The 18,157-nt window shown below is 65.5% G+C and overlaps 2 protein-coding genes across 4 annotated transcripts; both read left to right on the top strand.

Moving 5' to 3' along the window:
* The first annotated feature begins 23 nt into the window (after positions 1–23).
* LIME1 (Lck interacting transmembrane adaptor 1) lies at positions 24–8,194 on the top strand. Of its 3 annotated transcripts, none has more exons than XM_087750216.1 (6): positions 24–390; positions 4,684–4,836; positions 5,429–5,480; positions 5,578–5,665; positions 5,870–6,297; positions 6,656–8,194. In XM_087750216.1, exons 2-6 carry the CDS (start codon positions 4,721–4,723, stop codon positions 7,058–7,060), a joined length of 1,089 nt encoding a protein of 362 aa, XP_087606342.1. In that variant the 5' UTR covers positions 24–390; positions 4,684–4,720; the 3' UTR covers positions 7,061–8,194. The 3 variants fall into 3 exon arrangements, with proteins under 3 accessions (XP_087606342.1, XP_087606344.1, XP_087606343.1); XM_087750218.1 differs by lacking the exon at positions 24–390 and adding an exon at positions 1,852–2,358; XM_087750217.1 differs by lacking the exon at positions 24–390 and adding an exon at positions 1,852–2,688.
* A 4,113-nt stretch (positions 8,195–12,307) lies between these two features.
* SLC2A4RG (SLC2A4 regulator) lies at positions 12,308–17,777 on the top strand. The gene is made up of 8 exons (XM_087749912.1): positions 12,308–12,501; positions 14,097–14,278; positions 15,250–15,359; positions 15,454–15,698; positions 15,837–15,937; positions 16,047–16,311; positions 16,474–16,553; positions 16,638–17,777. The coding sequence occupies exons 1-8, from the start codon at positions 12,382–12,384 to the stop codon at positions 16,747–16,749; spliced, it is 1,215 nt and encodes a 404-aa protein (XP_087606038.1). The 5' UTR covers positions 12,308–12,381; the 3' UTR covers positions 16,750–17,777.
* Positions 17,778–18,157: the final 380 nt, after the last annotated feature.

The raw sequence follows: 18,157 nt of genomic DNA, 5'->3' as shown, positions 1-18,157 counted from the left end.
AGAGAGCTGGCACCAAAACCAGCTCGGTGGGAAGCGGAGCGCGGCAGAGGGTGCTCATGTGTGCCGGGTGCCTGCAGAGCCCGTCTGCGGCGCTGCTGGCTGCCGAGGCGGGGAGAAACCCAGCCTGCCATTGGGTGCAGCCGCCACCTCTGCAGCCCAGGAAGCGAGCTGTGGTGTGCGTGCATGGTATCTGCTCCGAGCCGCCTGCTCTAGAAGGAGCTAAAGAGGAGTGGGAGAGCTCAGATCGAGGTGTTTGAAATGGTCGGGAACCGCTAATTGGGAATAACTCTCTGGGATAAAAGAAACTCGGCTCTCCAGGCTGGCTGGCAAGGAAGAGAGCATGATCGGATTCCTGCCCTTCACACTCACCGGCTTTTGAGGTTCTGCAAAGTAAGTGGTGTTTGCTTTCTTGCCGTGTAAACTTGGGTATCTGCAGCTAAACCAGGGGTCGAAAAATACTTAAAAAACCCTTGATCCATCTAGAAATCGCAGCGTTGTCGGAGATGCTGTTGCAGCTAGCTAGACTGGACAGGCAGGATTCCTGCGCTGCAGCGGGGAAGCATCGACTGGGTTAAACTCCGTCGGCTGCGAGCTTTGTGCCGCTTAAAGCTGTGTGCGCTGGAAGCGCCTGGGCTTAAAAAGGAAGAAAAGGTGTTGGAACTTGGCTACGCTGCGGGCTCCCACGGCTTGAATCTAGGGGTTGAGCGGGACCCCATTACTTTCGTGGTGAATGAATGGTTTAGTTCAGAGGTGTGGGGCATTGCGTTTTTCAACAGGAACGTTTCCAGTTGTCTGGCGGGGAGGGGGACTGGATTTTTTGCTTGCACATGGAAGAGCTCTTGGGGAACTGCTGAGCTGCTGAGCTGCAGGTGAGGAGGCTTGAGAGAGCGTGGTCATTGAAACGCTGTCCTCTGTAAACCTGAAATGATGTAAAACTACGGAATTTGTGGCAAGAAAACCACTCTGGTGGTTCTCGAGAAAACATGCATCTCCTTCATACGCCCTTCCCATGCCTGCAGCCCTGAGGGCTCGCCGGGGCTGGTGTCCTGCTGTGGCTCAGCTCGGCAGAAAATCTCTCTAGCAGGTTCTCGACTTCTGCTTGGAAGTGCAGTTGGCTGCCCGAGTGTCTCCGGCAATCGCGGAAGGGCGGGAAGAGAGGAAAAGGCTGAAACGGTGTCAGCCTTGACCAAAGCCGCACGCTGTGAGCAGGCGGGTCACTTAACATCTTAAAATTGTATTTTCACGAAAGCCACTCCAGCACATGCGTAAGCGATCGGGACCGTAATTAGAAGCATTCACCCAAGTTTTGTGACACTTGGGTCTGGCGTTTAGAAATCGAATTGGCCCTTTCTAAATGAAACACCTCCAGAGGAGCTTGACGGTGAAATCGCTGTGGAAATGCGAGCGTGGTGGGTGCGATCTCGCGCCTGCTCCGTGTTTGAAATAGCCTTAAATTTTACAAATTGCATCCCATGGTCTAGGGCAGGTCCAGTGTTGTTGACTAACTGCTATGGGGCTTTCACTTTTCATAATTGAAAAGAAAAAAAAAGATCTACTTCTGCTTCTTGGGACTTTTGTTCAGTACAACTCCCCAAGGTACCCGAGCTGTGTTTGCCGCAGCCGTGTTCGCAATCGCTGATGGAAATCAGCTTGTAATGTTTGCCCTGGTTTCTTGCAAATACACTTTCAGTAGTTTCATAGACTCTTCTCGTCACCCTGCGCTGAACACCGTGTGTGGTTTTATCTGGGTAGACGAATCAGGAGCCAGGCCAAACTGTCAGCAGCAGCGCTTAATTTTACAGTAAATTCGATCTTGTTTTCACGAAGCCCAGCTGAGAAACTTGCGCCTTTTGTAGGAGTCACAAAAAAACTCCCACGTCCTGGAGTACCAAACCGACTGCGTTGATCGTGCCTGCGCGCAGCTATCGCGGAAGGGAGTTATTCCCTCCTCGGTGGGCTGTGGGCGTGCGTTGCACGTACGCGACGGCTCTGGCTGCTCTCATCTTCAAAGCCATCTTGGCTCGCGGAGCCAGCGCGTTACGAAATGCCGTCTGCTCAGCCTCCTGCCCCGGAGAATGGCCCCGGGACTGGGAGATCGATAACTTTATTGGCAGGAAATTCAGGTGTGCGTTTCAGGAGGTCTGTTTGAGGCTTTGCCTTGCAAACCTGCTCAGTCCTACCCAAGCGACTCCGGTCAGGCACTGGGTCTTCCTCTCAGATTGGTAATTCTGGGAGAACCAACGCGTCCACCCAAGACGTGGCTTCTCCCGGTGACCGCTGAGCCTGAAAGAGCGTGCGCTGGGCATTTCTACGGGTCACAAATCCAGGAGCAACCACCGACCTCCCGCACAACAGAAAGTAGGTCAGAAAAATTTCTCTGCATTCATTTCAGCTTAGGAAGCCTCTCCCTTCGTTCTTCAACCTTAAAAATTCAGGGATGCAAAATCCACCCGCTGCGGGATGAGCTGCCCCGTGTATGCCTGCCTCGGCGTGCTAATAGCTCGCACTTTGATGCCGACATAACCCCAGCTCCCAGCCACCGTACCTCGGTACCGTTTTGGCTGCTAAACCTCAGAGCCTGCTCAGTTCTGCCCTGAACGCAGCCGCTTCTGCAGCCTGCGATCCTGTCGCTCTAATGAGCTAAACAAGTTCGGCGAGGACTGTCTAAAGCGACTGCCCGTGTTGCAGGTAATCCGTGTAATTAATGTATGCTCAGACAGAAAAGCAGTGTTGTCTAATTAAAACGTCGTCGGAGAGGGAAGAGCCTTCCCTTCCCAGCTCTGATCTAAGCCAGTCTGTCCAGCCCGGTTAGTCCCTAAAACCTCCCTGTCTCAGTTTCCCTGTTGAAATAATTGCTCTCCAGGGATAAGGCTTCAGTCAGGGAAGATTCCAAAGGCATGGGAAGTTCTCGGATAAAAGGGTGCTGCAAGTGGGCAGAGGCTTGCTGGTTATTGGGGTAAAGATGCGCCAAAGATGCTGCGGTGTGAGACGGGGCGCAGGGGAGAGGGGAGCGCGGTCGGTGCCTCGATGGGCGCAGACCTCCCCGCTCGCCCTCGGGCTGGGGCTGCTGTAGCACCCGAGATTCACACGAGGCAGGGTGGCTTCTCACCGGAGCTCGTCTGATCTTTGCCATCCCGACTAAGATATGTAAGAGGGTGAGTAAGAGGCGCTCAAGTGCCCCATGGGCTTTCTGTGTCCCCAGCTGCGCCGGTGGAAGCTGTCCCGCTCGGCTGTGCCAGCCCTGTCCCGCCTGGGGACTCTGCTGCCGGCCCCGTCTGGATCAGTTCCCGTGGCTGCTTGGAGCCGTGCTTTGCTCCGGTGCTGAGAAACTGCCCCGATCTCTCTCTGGACGCTGGCACGCAGATCTCTAGTAGCAGGCCAGCGGTTTTGGGGAGCGGGGTGTGCACAGAGCTGGGCTTGCGCAGAGCTGGGAGCAGCAGCCGCCGTCTTGACGCTGGTGCAGGTGAAGTGGTTTCAGCTTTTGCTTTGGGCTTTGCAGCACGCTGTTGGCTGAGCGGGGACAGGGACGATGGGACGGGGTGTCACCAAGGGAAAGGTGCGGGATCCTGACGGGCTGGGGAGCGTCTGCTCTTTGTGTTGGGCTCTCCCGCCCCTTCATGCCTCTGCACCGCTTGCTCTGGCCTTGCTGCTGCCGCGGTTTGCAGGGGAGGACCTTTTTCCTTGAATGAGGTGCAGGGAAGAAGGCTAGCTTTGGGCAAGGCACGGCTTTTTCTTTAGGCAGGGGAAAATGGTCGAAAGGTCGGGTGTTTTCTGCTCTCGTGTCAGAGCACAGAGTGGCTGCAGGACCGGGGTTATGGTGGCAGAGGAGGCGCGGGGTCCGTGCATGGCACGCTGCCTACGGCGAAGAGCCGGCCCGGCTGGGCTGGTGCGTGGTTGCGACCCCGCAGCTCCTGGCCCAAGCGCGGATCGTGCTGGGATGCTGCAGGGAGCGACCCGGGTTCCCGTGGGAGCAGAAATGTCACAGTGCGGTTGCAGGGCTGGGCTGGGCTCAGCCCCTCGGGAACTTGCCCTGCACGGCGCTGCAAACAGGGTGACAGCGGTGGTGCTGGCAGCACCATCGCTCCCACATGGGATTTTCTCCCCAGTGACTCCGCAGGTCCCATGGCATGCGTGGACAGGGCTGAAACCTGCAGGGCTCGGGGTGGAAGAGGGTGAGACCTGTGGCAGGAGGGTGTCCCGGTGTGGGCCACCGAGCCTGGTGTGCAAGGAGGGAGAGGCGGCTGCGAGGCTGAAGCTCACCTCGTTTCCGGGAAGCTGAGTCATCTGTTTGCCCGTCCCGTCTGGGCCACCCCATGGCCTGCGCTGGGGAGCGGTGCCACCCCCGGCCCGCAGCCTGGGGCGGTGTCCCGGTGTCCCCCGAAAGCACACTGGCACTTCTGGCATATCTCCAGAGGGTTTTCAGGGCCCCTGGGCATCTCCTTTCCAACATCTTGGTGGCAGCTTGGGAGCTTGAATCCTGTTGGGTTCGTTGTTTTGTTGTTTTTTTTTAAAAGGAACCAAAATCTGAAGTTTTTCCAGGGGGTGCCAGAGCACCCGCTGCAGGGTGTCTGCGCAGAGCCGTGGAGGCGTCGCGGTGACGCCGGGGAGGGCAGAGCACCATCTCATGCCGTGGTGAGCCCAGCAGCGGCCGGTTGCACCCCGACTCGTGTTTTCTCTCCCCAGAGCTCGGCCCCGCAGCGGTGTCGGAAGCGGCTCCCCCATGGCTGCAGCCGGCGGCGAGGGGCTGGCACGGACCCCGCTCCTGCCGGCCGGCGCTGCCCTGGCCCTGCTCAGTGTCCTGGTCTACCTGGGCGCCCTGTGCGCTGCCTGCAGACGGTACGTGCTGCCCGCGGCCCCTCTGCTTTCCCTCCTGGTGCTGGGGACGGGGTTGGGGGCCCCTCAGTGGCACGCGGTGGCTGCACATGGAGACCCTACATGTGCCTGTCCTGAACTGGGACTGCTGGGATCTGCTGCTCTGCCCACCCCGAACCCCCAGCCGCAGCCCCAGTGCAACTCTGCCTGGCCTGATCCTGTACCCCTGTGCCTCGCTGCCCTCCGCTGCACCCCCTGTGCCCGAAGGAGCCGGTACCAGCTGGGGGTGGGGGACGTGGCCTGGCAGGAGCAGCCTGGGGAGAGCTGAGCTGCGAGCGGGGTGGGCAGGATGGGTGATGCCAGGGGCGATGCCAGGGGTGATGCTGGGGATGCCCAGCGTGGCTCAGCAAGGTGCAGGATGCAACTGAGCCCCCATCAAGCACGGATCCTGATGCGGAGCTGGCGAAGGAGCGGGGTTGTGGGTTTGGGGGGTGCTGCTGCTCCGGCGAGGGGCACACGACGATGCCCATTGTTGCCAGGTCGGGGTCCCGGGGCACCCGCTCCTTGGCCCTGGCTTGGCTGCCCGCCTCGGGCTCAACCCCGCTTCTCCCCACAGCAAGGGCAGGAAGAAGAAGGTCCCTCCAGACGGGGTGAAGCTGGTGGACGAGGTAAGCACATGCTGGGGATGGGCAGGATCAGCCCCAGAGGAGCTCTGGGCACCCCAGCTCCCGGCCATGAGCCTGATGTGCGTTCCCCCCATCGCAGTCCCTGCTCAGACAGACGCAGCTGCGGTCGCTCAGCAAGTCCGACACGAAGCTGCACGAGCTGTACCGGGTGACGACCAAGAATGACAGTGAGTGGCCGTCGAGCCAGGGGAGCCGACGGGGGCCGGTGGCGCCGACGGGGGCCGGTGGCCCTTGGTGGGTGCGCGCAGCCCCTGCACTGCCCGGCGAGCGCGTCGTGGCATCCACACACATGCCACGGTGCCTGCGCGGTGCTGGCACAGGGGTTGGTGCTTGCTGCATCCCCGGCATCCCCCCATCTCCTCTCCCCGCAGCCCAGCGGCCGGCCAGCCTGGATTTCCCCTGTGCCGTGTCCTCCCCTGCCAGTGCCGACTCCCTGCACAGCTCCGGCATCAGCGTCCTCCTGCACCGCGAGCTGCCCCAGATCCCCGTCCCCGAGCCCCCGGCTGCCTCCTCGGCCCCCGACCAGACTTACTCCAACCTGCTCTTCGCCCCGCTGCGGAAGCCGGTGCCGGACGCTGTCTATGAGTGCCTGGCGATGGGGGGGGAGGATGCCCCGGTGCCCCCCACACCCACCAGCACCCAGGTGTCCCCTCCACGTGCTAGGCACGGGGCGGCCGATTACGCCTGTGTCCGCAAGGTGAAGAAGACGGTGCCTGCGGAGGTGCAGGATGGGGCCACAGCGCAGCCTCCCGCAACCCCGTGGTGCTGGGACGGTGTGGGCGATGCCCCCCGGGCGAAGGTACGGCTCTGGGGGGGTGGCAGGGATGGGGCATGGGGCCGGTGCTGAGCTCGCTGGATGGGGCACACGGCGGGCCATGGAAGGCCCTGCCTGCCTGGAACGCCCGTGTTCGGAGCAGGGTGCAAATTAGGCCGCTGCATTTCCAGTGGAGCTTTTAGGGGGGGCAGGATGAAGCCGAGACCCCGAGGGCGGGCGATGGCCATGGTGCTGGTCTCTCTGGCATGCAAAAAGTGGGATCCCCAAAGGATAATCCACTGCTGGGATCCTGCTGGGGGCTGTGGGAGGCTGGGGGGCACGGGCATGGGGATACCCCACGGTGGGCAGGGATTGCCCCCGAACCCTCACTTTCCTTTTGCAGCTGGAAGAGATGTACTCGACGGTGTGCAAAGCCACCAAGAAGAAAACCCAGGTCCCTGCATCGTCCCCAAGGGCTGCGAGGGAGGAGGGTGCTGGGTGGCTGCCCCCCCGCCAGGAGGAGGGTGCCCTGGCCAGGTGCTGGTCCCCAGCAGCCCAAGGCCCCCCCGACCCCTGCTACGAGTCCATCAACGACAGAGCCTGGACTGCTCAGGGCCGCGGCCCCGACCCAGACTACGAGGCCGTGGACGTTAACTGGAAGAAGGTGGCGAAACGGGACAAGCCGGGGAAGCCCTGTGCCCCCGAGAACCTGTACGAAAGCGTCGGCGACATTTGGGCAGGGGAGAACCGGCGAGCCTCTGCCAGGACAGCGGCCAACGGCCTGGAGGTGTACATCACCAACCTATAGCCTCCCCCAGGAGCGGGGCCCTTGCCCCAGGGTGCTCCCACCCGGGCCAGGTGCCGTCGGGACGGGGGCTCCCCCAGGACCGGCTTTGCGGGGGGCTGAGCCCCCCGGGACAGGCGCACACGAGCCCGTGCCTGCCAGCGCGGCTGCATCCCTGCAAGCGCTTTCTGTATATATTTCATGTTACTTTTCTTGAAGCGTCCTTGTCCCATCCCAACCCCCCCTGCGCCAGCAGGTTGACATAGGGATGTCCTAGGGGCTCATCCCGACATCGGGATGAGTGGGGAGTCTGCAGGGCGATGTCTGGCCTGAGCCGGGTGCTGGGTGCCACGCGGGAGCCCGGTGGGACAGAGCTGGCGCTGCCACCAAGATGGGAACTGGCTTGGGACCGGTCGTGTTTTGGGGTGGGTGGTGGCAGGGCTGTGGGCCAGCCCCGCAGCCCTGGGCTGCAGGATCAGGCCCCTCATCAGCGGGGTTATGCCGTGAGTGAGGGTCTCCGTCCTCCTCCCTCTGCCTGGGGGAGAGCAAGGCCCCGTCCAGACCCTGGGAAGCCCCCAGCAGCTTTGGTCCCATCCGCAGTTACGGGGACCAGCCCGGCAGCTCTGGCCGTGGCCAGGGGTCAGCCACGTGCCTTGGTACAAGGGAACACGGGCTCTGGTCCGGGATGGCTGCCTGTCCCCCATCACCCGCTCCCACCTTTTGGACGCGTGCAAGGCTGCCTCTGTGCACAGCCCTCTTGCAAACACCATTAAAAGGCTGAGAGGGGTTTATCCCGTTCAGGAGAACACACTTCCAAACTGGATCTAAAGCCCTGGTTCTGGTGGCTGGTGCTGCTGCTGCGGCGACGTGGTGGTGCCAGTGCTGGGAGAGCAGCTTCGGGCGCAGCGTAACCCTGAGCGGGTGCCCCCGCCTGCACGGGTGGTTTTTGCAACTCCGAGATGGGGATGTGCAGCCACCCAGAGCTGCTGGAACGGGGTGGCCCATCCCAGGGCAGGGACCTGCTCTGGGGCTTTGCACAGGATTGGGGTCGGAGCCGGGGAGCGTTTGCATGGCGCTTGCTGCCCGCTCGCCTCTGTGCTGCTCCTGCAGCCGCTGCAGCCTCAACAGATGCCAAAAATGCTCGGGAGAGCTGGATGTGCACCCAGAGCCCTCGGGCCCCGGGGCTCAAACTTTCCTCCTCTCCTCCCCATGGGGAATTTGGCGTCCCTGACTCAAGGGATGCCTGGTGCCCGCCGGACCACACGCCACATGCGGCAGCACCGGGATGCGGGTGCTGCGCCGATGGTGGCCCCGGTCCCCCTCCGGGTGCAGACGAGCCGCCTTACAGCCGTCCATCCCAGGGCTGCCCGGCCTCGCGGCGCAGTGGCCCGGTGCTCGCCGGAGCTGGCTGGGACCTGCGGCAGCGGGCAGGAAGCCACGTGCCTTCCTTCGGCAGCTTTGCCCCTCCATTGAGGCAGGCAAAGAGATTAAAAACGAAAACAAGGCGCTCAGCAAAACCCGCTGCAGGCTGAAAAACGTTAAAGCTGGAAGGTAGCTCAGGCGCTCGTGCCGCTTCGTCAGCCCCACGCTCGATGCCAAACCACAGCCGCTCGAGATGATAGAGGAGTTGGCCCCGGCAGCTGCTCCCATCCCCCTGCGAGATAAGGGCCCCGATAGAAAACATCGCGGGGCGGCTGGCGCCGATGCTGCCGCGCTCTTCCTGCTGCCAGCCGCGCCGCACTGGCGCGTGGGCTCCCCTCATGCTGCCCCCGGCCGCATCCTTCCCTTCTCCGCATCCTTCCCCTGCTCCCTTTCCCCATCATCCCGTCCCGCAGCCCTCCAGCGCTGGGTCCCTCCTGCACCACCCAAATCCCCCGGGAGCTGCGTCTGGGCTGCACCGGCCCCACGCAGGAGCATCACCTCCTTGCAGGACCAGAGCTGCTTCGCTCCCGGGGCAAGACGGGCCCTGTGCTGCCCACGGGACCTGGGTACTGCCAGGGACGGGCAGGCTCGGCACAGCACAAGGCTGCCCCCGAGCCAGGGAAAGCATCTGCTCTCGCTGAGCTGGGGGCGGCCAAAGCATCTCCCAAACCTGCCCCGACAGCCGCAGGAAAAGCCCCGTGTGCAGGGCTGCTCGCCCGTAATTCCCGTGCCGCCTGCGGGGCTCGGTAGAGCCGGACTCGCATTTCAATACGAGGGCAACTGCCCAGTCCTTGAGGTGATGGAAAATGTGCCCGGAGCCCCAGCTGGAGGCTCAACAACTGGGTGGCAAATGAAGGATCCATCCTGAAACATCGCTTGGAGTCTTGTGGTCTGGCCGGGAAGGTTGGGGTCGGTGTCAGAGCGAGGGGCTGGGAGCACCCCTCCGGGTCCCGGGGACAGCAGGCTCCCCGCTCCTCCCTGCCGGCTGGAGCCCGCTCGGGGCCAGGCTCCCCATCATGCTGCGAGGAGACGGTGCTGGGAGGGGACCGTGCTGGACGGTGCTGTTCCCACAAGGGGGAGCGCGCAGGAGCCCAGCGCACGCTGTACGATGCCGCACGCTGTACGGTGCCGCACGCTGTACGGTCTTGCACAGTGCTGCCCGCTGTGCTGCACGCCGTACAGTGCTGCGCTCTGTAGGGTGTTGCGCGGTGCTGCAGGCTGCATCGCACGGTGTTGCATGCTGTACGGTGCTGCACGCTATAAGCATCTGTGCGACTCTGCACCCCACGTGGCTCCGCACCCCATATAGCTCTGCAGCCTGTAAGGCTCTGCATGCTGTATGGCTGCACGCAGCATACGGCTCCGCACCCAAACCAGCTCCACACCCGTACAGCTCCGCACGCCGCGTGCCTCCGGACCCCGTACAGCCCCGCACCCCTGCAGCTTCACACCCCGTATGGCCCCGTACCCCGTATGGCCCCGTACCCCATAGGGCCCTGTACCCCTTGCAGCTCTGTACCCCACGAGCAGGCAGCTCAGGAGAGACTGGCAGTGCGGGCAAGGCCCCGGCTCCCTCCGCCACACCACCAGGGAGAGGGCAACCACAGTCCCGGCCCCGGCGAGGGCAGCGGGTACCACGGGGGCATCTCCCAGGGATGTGGCTGCGGGATGCCACCCTGCAGAGCCACCCTGCCCGGGGAGGGGGTCAGGCTGGCGGCACCGGAGCCCTTGTGCAACAGGCAGGCGATGCTCGTGGGAGTTGCACAACACCAAAGCTGCTGGAGCCGCCAGCTCAGCGCTTCGGCCGGCGTTAACGATTAAGCCGGAGCCGGGGGCAGCCCGCAGAGCCACCACCCGGGTCCGGCTGCGGCAGAGCCTCAGCCTCCTCCGGGGGGAGGAGAGGCGTCCCGCCGGCCACCAGTGCTGCGGCGTTCGGCCATTAACTCCTCTGGGGCCGCGCTAGCGAGGGCCGCGGGGCCAGAGCCCGGCGGGGCTGGGGCAGAGCTGAGGATGCTCCTGGTCCCCGCTCCCCGGCAGCCCTGGCTCGGCCGGGGCAGGTTTGGGGCCCTGCAGGTGCTCCGGTTCCCGGGGGGCCGCTGCCCTTCGCCCGGCTGCTCCCCCTCTTTCTGCGGCGTGCAAGGGGACCCCGCGGGTGGCTGTGCGGGGGTGACACCCCGACTCTTGGCTGGGCACGTGGGGACTTTCCCGGTTTGCTGGGGTTTTTTAACGCTTACCAAAGCGTCTGGCCACGGCGCAGGGCAGAGGTGACACCTCCAGCCACCACCTGAGGGCAGGGGACAAGGGGTGGCCGCACACCCCAGGACTCCTGCCCCTCTGCCACGCTGGGGACGTCGCCCCAGGCAGGGGATCCCCGGGATGCTGGCCCCAGCACCCCCACGGCCCTGAGCCGCGGGAAACACCCGCGTCGGCCAGCCCGGGAGGACAACCTGGGGCCACCAGCCAGGACAGACACACGGACTCTGTCCTGGCCTTCAGGCTATGGGCTGGTAAATCAAACAGCAGCAGGGCCTGGGCGGCCCCACGCCGGCACACGGTGCGTGCGGCCCCGCAGGTTTTGGGGCAGGCAAGGAGCAGGGAGTGGGTGGGCACCCCGAGCACCCCACACACCCCAGTACCCCATGCACCCCATGCACCCAGGGCACCCCATGCACCCCAGCACCCCATGCACTCTATGTACCCCATGCACCCCACGTACCCCATGCACCCAGGGCACCCCATGCACCCCAGCACCCCATGCACTCTATGTACCCCATGCACCCCACGTACCCCATGCACCCAGGGCACCCCATGTACCCCATGCATCCCAGCATCCCATGCACCCCGGTACCCCATGCACCCCACATACCCCGTGCACCCAGGGCACCCCATGCACCCCAGTACCCCACTCACCCCATCACCCCATGCACCCCACGTACCGCATGCACCCCATGCACCCCGGTACCCCACACCCAGCCCTGCCGTTCTGGGTGGCTTTTGGCAGCGTTTCCTCGTGCCGGGCAGGACTGACCCCCCCGTGCGGGGCTGGGGACCCCTTTCCTGCCGGGAACCGCTCTCCCACCCCAAAAATCCCCCCCGCAGAAGGACACTGTAACTTTGGGGGGAGCCCCATAGCTGACGGGGAGCCCCGTCACTTTAGGGGGAACCCTACAACTTCCAGCGGGTCTAAAACTTTTGGGGGGGGACCCCTGTCACTTTTGGGGTGTATAACTTCGTGAGGAGCCGTGCAACTTCTGGAGAACCCCGTAACTTGTTGAAAGCCCTATAATCGGGGGGGGGGGCACAGCTTTTGGGGGAACCCCGCGAGTTTTAACTCTCCGAAGTTTCAACCCTGGCACTTTGAAGGAGCCGCAGGAGTTTCGCGGGGTCCCCCGAGCGGGCGGGAGCCCCGCGCTTTGGGGGGGAAACCCTGAATTCCGCCTTATCGTAATAAAATCAGAACTTTTGGGGGACGCCCTGCAACTTTCGGGGAGCCCCCTGGTTTTGGGGGGAGCGGCGCCGGGGGGGGGGTGGGACTTTGCGGGGGCTCCCGCCGCTCTCCCAGCCCCCGAGGTACCGGGGGGGGCGGGTTGAGGGGCGGTGGGTGGAGGGGGGGGGTCGGTTTTTTGGGGGGGTGCGGCGGGAGGGCGGGGCGCGCGAAGATGGCCGCTGCCGGCGGGGGCGTGTCGCGGCGGGGTGGGGGGCGTGTCGCGACGGGGTGGGGGGCGTGCCGCGGCGGGGAAGAGTGGCAGCTGGTGAAAACCAATCAGAAGAAAGGAAAGAGGCGGCAGCGTTCCAACCCGGGCGTATTGACCAATGGCGAGGGGCGTGGGGGGCGTGGCCTGGCCGGCGCCGACACCGGGCCGCGCTCGGCGGAGCGCGCTCCCCCGCCGGGCCCGGCCGCGGCCGCCGCCGCCGGTTCCCTCATGGATCCCCCTCGCCCGCCCACGGTGCTGCTGGCCGCCGCCCGCCGCCGCCGCCGCGATCCTCCTCCTCCTCCTTCTCCTTCTTCTTCTTCCCAAGGCGGCGACGGCACCGCCCCGAAGGTACCGGGGGGGCGGTGGCGGCGGCGGCGACCGGGGGTGTGTGGAAGAGGCGGGGGGGGGGGGGGAAGCCGGAGGAGGTGTGAGGGGAGGCGGTGACAGCTGACAGCGGCCCGCCCGAAACTTTCCCCGCCGCTAAAATGGCGCCGATCGGGGACAAACTTCGGGGGGGGGGGGGCGGGGCGCGGGGGGGGGGGGGTACCCCCCCCGCGCCCCGCCGCCCCCCCCCCCCCCCCCCCCGGTGGGATCCACCGTGGAGATCCCAGCCCTGAGGAATCTACTCAGGGTCTGCCCGCAGAGGGATCCGCTCAGCCGACCCGCCGGCGTGGGGTGTTTCGGGGCAGCCCCTCCCCCCCGCCCCCGCCATCTCCTCCTGCTCCGGAGATCCCAGCTCTGCCCCGCAGGATCTGCTTGGGGATCGACTGGAATGGGATCTGCTCTCTGTCCTGGAGCGGACCCCAGCCCGGTTCTGCGGGGCTTAGGGGGGATCCTTGCAGGTTCTGCAGGACTCGGGGAGGGATCCCTGCGGGATCCCAGCCTGACTCTGGAGGGATCTACTCGGGATCTGCCTTGGAGAGGGATCCGCTCACTGCCGCCCCGCAGCCAGAGGACGGCGATCTCTTGGAGCAGCCCCCGTCTGCTCCCCGCTCTGCAGAGCTCCAGGGGGATCCGTGCTGGATCCCAGCCCTTTGGGATCTTCCAGGAGCCTGCCTGGGGAGGGATCCACTCGGTGCTGACGGCCGGCCAATGGGCACGGCTGTCTTGAAGCAGCCCTGAGGAGTGCACCAAGGCAGCTCCTTCCTTTGCAAGGCTCGGGGGAGATCCCTGCTGGATCCGAGCCCTGGGTGATCTGCCCAGGCGTGGCTTGGAGAGGGATCCACCTGGTCACCGAACTTGGCCAGCGAGTGCTGCTGACCTGGGTCAGCCCCGCGGGAAGGGCCACTTCTCGGGGGATCCCCACGGGGTCCCAGCACAGCCCCAGGGAGATTACCTGGGATCCGCCTGGAGTGGGATCCACTTGGTGCCGGTGCCCAGTCAGTGGGTGCTGCTGTCCCCAGTCGGCACAGCGGGGCCAAGCCTGCTCCCTGCTCTGCGGAGCTCTGGGAGGATCCCCACTGGATCCTGGGTGATCTGCTCAGAGCGGGATCCGCTCGGTGCTGTCATGTGGCACGTGGGTGCTGCCACCTCGGAGCCACCCTGCAGGAGGGTGTCAGGTCTTCTCCTGGCTCTGCGGAGATCCCTGCTGGATCCCCACTGTGGCCCTGGGGATCTGCCTGCGGAGGGATCCACTGGCTGCTGACACTCAGCCGGCGGGTGACAGCGCTGGGAGCAGCCTCGCAGGAGGATGCTCTCTGCTCTCCCCTCTGCAGAGTGCCAGGGAATTCCCGGCTGGATCCCAGCTGCGACCCGGTGGGATCCACCTGGGATCTACCCCGGAGGGACCCACTGAACGGCCGGCAGGGTCCCGCCACAGCCCTGCCTGCGGGTTCTGATCCGGCTCCCCTGCGCCGCCTCCCCTCCGTGCCGAGGCCGGAGGGATCCCCGCGGGATCCGGTGCTCAGGGGATCCCCCGCTGATGACCGCTGTCTCTCCCGCAGGCTCCTCTCCCCTGCGGCGGCCGGGGGCTGCCGGCGGGAGCCGAGGGCTGGCTGCCACACCTGGGAGAGCCGCTGCCGCACCGGGAGCCGGCCAGCCGGGAAGCGATGCTGCGGATGCTGGACGCCGGGCTGGAGCAATGCCTGGCGCTGCATTCGGCGTACATCCCCGTGCCCCGGCACAGGTAGGACCATGACGGCGGCGGGATGGGCAACGGGGATGGCAACCACCCTGCCGAAACCTCCTGCCGGCACCGGCTTCACCACGGCAAGCTGGGATTTTTTTTTTTTCCACCGGCTGCAAGAGGAGGACTTTGGCCGCTCGTCCGCAGCGCCGGGGTCTCTGGCTGTGACCGGCCATCCCGTGTACGGCAGCACCGAGGGCTCTGCCCGGCCGTGGCCCCGCCGGGTGATGAAGCAAGGTGCCATATACGCGCCCTCGAGCGGTTGCGGTGTTCAGCGCTGGCGAGCCGGCGCTGAGCACCGCAACCGCTCGAGGGCTCGGAGAGCATCGCAGCTCGCCAGCGCCGTATTTATCCGTCCCCGCGGCACGAGAGGTTTGCAAAATGGCTTCTGTTGCTCCTGACCTCTCGCTTTTTTTTTTTTTTTAAATTTAATTTTTTATTATAGGGTTTTGCTTTTTTTTTTTTTTTTTTTTTTCTTTTCCACTTCAGGAAGTTGTTTGGCCCCAGCTGAGCAAACCCCGCGTTTCTCGGCACTCGCGGCAGGATGCAGGTGCCGGTACCCTCCGGCGCGGCGCTGCCCGCGGATGTGTAGGGTTCCCCACCGGAGTGGTAAACAGCGGCGTTTTGGCTGGCTGCCTGTACCGCTGCCTGTATCGCTGCCTGCACTGCTGCCCAGCGGGGTTTCCAGTCTGGCTGCTGGGACAACGCCCGGGTCAGCCCGGCAGCTCAGGGTGCTGCAGGGGCCGGGGCACCCATGGGTGCCTTTGCACGCGGTGATGCCCCCAGCACGGTGTGGCCACCGCGACCCTGTGCCACCCATGTCCCCCAACCACCAGCCACCCCTGGGGTGGGTGCAGGCCCGACCGCCGTGGGTGGGGGTCCTGGCACTTCGGCGGGCGATGGGGAGGGAGGAAGGGTCCGAGGGGGACGCGTCCGGCCTCACCGCAGCCCCCGGCTTTGCTCGCTGGCAGGAAGCTCTCGGGCAAGGCGGGCATCGACGAGGTGATGGCGGCCACGGTGCTCACCAGCCTCTCCACCAGCCCGCTGGTGCTCGGTCACCCGCCAGCCACCCCCGCCCCAGGTAAGAGCGTGCCCCTGTCCCCCCCCCCTCGTCCCTGGACACGTGGCCCATGGCACGACCTGACCTTCCTCCTCCTCCTCCTCCTCCTCACCAGAGCCTGGCAGTGAGGTCTGGAAGGAGGCGCCCACCATGTCCTCCAGCTGCAGCAGCAGCAGCAACACCAGCGGGGACTGGAGCTGGGACCCCCCCAGCGACTGCTCCACCCCCTCCACCCCCTCGCCCCCGCTCTCCAGCCACGTCCTCAGCACCTTCCTGCCCGCCCCGCTGCCGGACGAGGGCCCTGACGAGCCCGACGGCACCCACTTCGTCTTCGGAGAGCCCATCCCTCGGAAGAGGAAGGTGGGATGGGGTTGGGGATGGGGATGGGGTTGGGGTTGGGGATGGGGATCGTGAGGACGGGGATGAAGAGGAGGATGAGGGTGGGGATGGGGATGACGCTGGGGACGGGGCTGCCGGCCTGACGCCTCTCTCCTGCAGAACTCCACCAAGGTGATGTTCAAGTGCTTGTGGAAGAGCTGCGGCAAAGTCCTCAGCAGCTCCTCAGGGATGCAGAAGCACATCCGAACCGTGCACCTTGGGTAAGCGCATGGGGTCCCCCCGCACACCCCCAGGCCCTGCCGGTGCCCCCTGCGGGGTCCTGCCGTGGGGAAAGAGAGCCGCCGCAGCCGGACCCCGCTCTCCCCGCAGCCGGAAAGCCGACCTCGAGCAGAGCGACGGCGAGGAGGACTTCTACTACACGGAGCTGGACGTGGACGTGGACTCGCTGACGGACGGGCTCTCCAGCCTGACGCCCGTCTCGCCCACCTCCTCGGTGCCGCCCGCCTTCCCCGGTCCCGAGGCGCAGGGGCCGGCACCGCCGGCGCTGCCAATCCCCGACCTGGCGCTGGCCTCCCCCCGCAGCCCCCCGGCCCCCTCCGGCCTCTGCCACGTCCACACCGACCACGCGTACCAGGTGAGGGCGGGGCGGGGAACGGGGATGGAGGGGCTGCCGCCACGCTCACCGCGTCACCGCGTCACCGCGTCACCGCGTCACTGCCACCCTCCGGCCCCCCCAGCCGCTCGGTGCCGACCTTGCAGCCGAGCTCTGACACGGGGCTGTGTCCTCTCTCGGCAGGGCTGTCCCATCCCGCCGCGGCCACCGGTGCCCCCTGCCGCGCCCACCCCGCCGCCGCCCAAGCCGCCCGCCGTCCCCAGGTGAGCCATCGCCGCCCGCGCCCCCTGCCCCGTCCCCTCGTGTCCGTGCGTCCCCCACCCCGTGACTGTCCCCTCTGCCCGCAGGAGGCCGCGGGGGGAGGCCAAGAAGTGCCGCAAGGTGTACGGCATGGAGAACCGGGAGATGTGGTGCACGGCGTGCCGCTGGAAGAAGGCCTGCCAGCGTTTCCTCGACTGATGCCGGTGCCGCCGCCGCCACGGCGCTCCCTCCTTCTTGCACATTTTGCACTTGAGGTGCCTTCGCGCCCCCCCGCCGCCCCGGGGCCCCCCCGGACTCAGGGAACGGCCCCCCGAAAGCTTTATGCACACAGCCCCTCCCCGCCACGGAGCTCGTCCTCTCCCCCTCCTGAGTTTTCCTTTGAAAATAAGCTAAATCTGCCCCCCCTCCTTGCCGGCACCGCGGCGGGGGCTGGCGGGGGGCGGCCGGCTGCTCCTGGCCCCAGCTCCCCGTGCCGGGTTGGGGACCCCCCCGGGGCCGGGGGCTGCCCAGCGCTTAAATAAGCTGTGCCTGCGGCCGGCGGGGGCTCCGAAAAGGGGGTGTCCGTTCCTGCCCCCCGCCCGCTCCCGGGGGGAGCCCCAGGGCAGAGGTGGGCGCCTGCCCCCCCCTTTACCCCCCCAGGGGGTTTTTACTCTTTGTATCATCGTTTCTCTCTCTTTTTCGTACTGGGGGAGCCGCCGCTCCCGCCGGGGCGCCGCTCCGGGAAGTGCCTGCAGGAACGCACCCATTTGCACTAAGCCAAACTGCACAAAAAAGATGTTTCTTCTTCCTCCCCCGCCCCCCCCCCCGCCTCCTTCGTGTGTTTTTATTTTTTAAATAAAATATATGAAAACTCGTATTTTTAAATACCCCCTCCCAGGGCACGAGAGCGCACCGCTCGCGGCGGCGCGACGCCTCCGGCCCCGGGGGGGTTTTAAAGGGCCTTTATTCCCCTCGGACCCCTCTCCCCCATCCCCACCCCCCTTCTTTGCCCCCAACCCTTCTCCCCTCTCGGCCCGCCGCGGGCGCAGGAGCGGGGCCCCCCCGGGAAGGCTGGGGGGGGCGGGAGGCCCCCGCGCGGGTCCCCCCTCGCAGGAGGGGTCCCCTGGCAGCGGGGACCCCTCGGGAGGGGCCCGGTGCTGTGCCAGGCTGGGCCCCCGCTTGTCCCCGACGTGGCGCCGACAGGGATTTGATGTGTCAGATCCAGAAGAAAAAGAAAAAAAAATAAATATTTGGATTCTTTTTTTTTTTTAAGTATTACTGCGCTTGATTCACTTTTAAGAGGGGCCCTGGGCTGGGGGGGGGGGCCGGGCCCCTCGGCAGCCCCCCGCTCCCGCAGCCCCCGGGGACGGCGGCGCCCCGCGCGCCGGGGCTTAATTTCATGTCAAATAAAGCCCTAAAAATAAGGAAATCGCCACCGCCGCCGCTGGCACCGGGGTGGGGATGAGCCCCAGGCCCCTCTGGGATGGGAAAGGGGGAGAGAAAGGGGAAAGGGGGAAAGAGGGAAGGGGGGAAAGGGGGAAAGGGGGAGGCAGCATCGCCCCAGCCTGGGGGATTTTGGGGAGCGGGGACCCCCCGTGGCCCCGTCTCGGGGCCCAGGAGCGCGGGG

This window comes from Nipponia nippon, unplaced genomic scaffold, assembly GCF_047370975.1.
Source record: "Nipponia nippon isolate SJK-2023a ecotype South Korea unplaced genomic scaffold, ASM4737097v1 scaffold_13, whole genome shotgun sequence".
Classification (NCBI taxonomy): Eukaryota; Metazoa; Chordata; class Aves; order Pelecaniformes; family Threskiornithidae; genus Nipponia; species Nipponia nippon.
The sequence above is the reverse complement of the archived record's forward strand: the minus strand, read 5'-3'. Positions and strand labels throughout refer to the sequence as shown.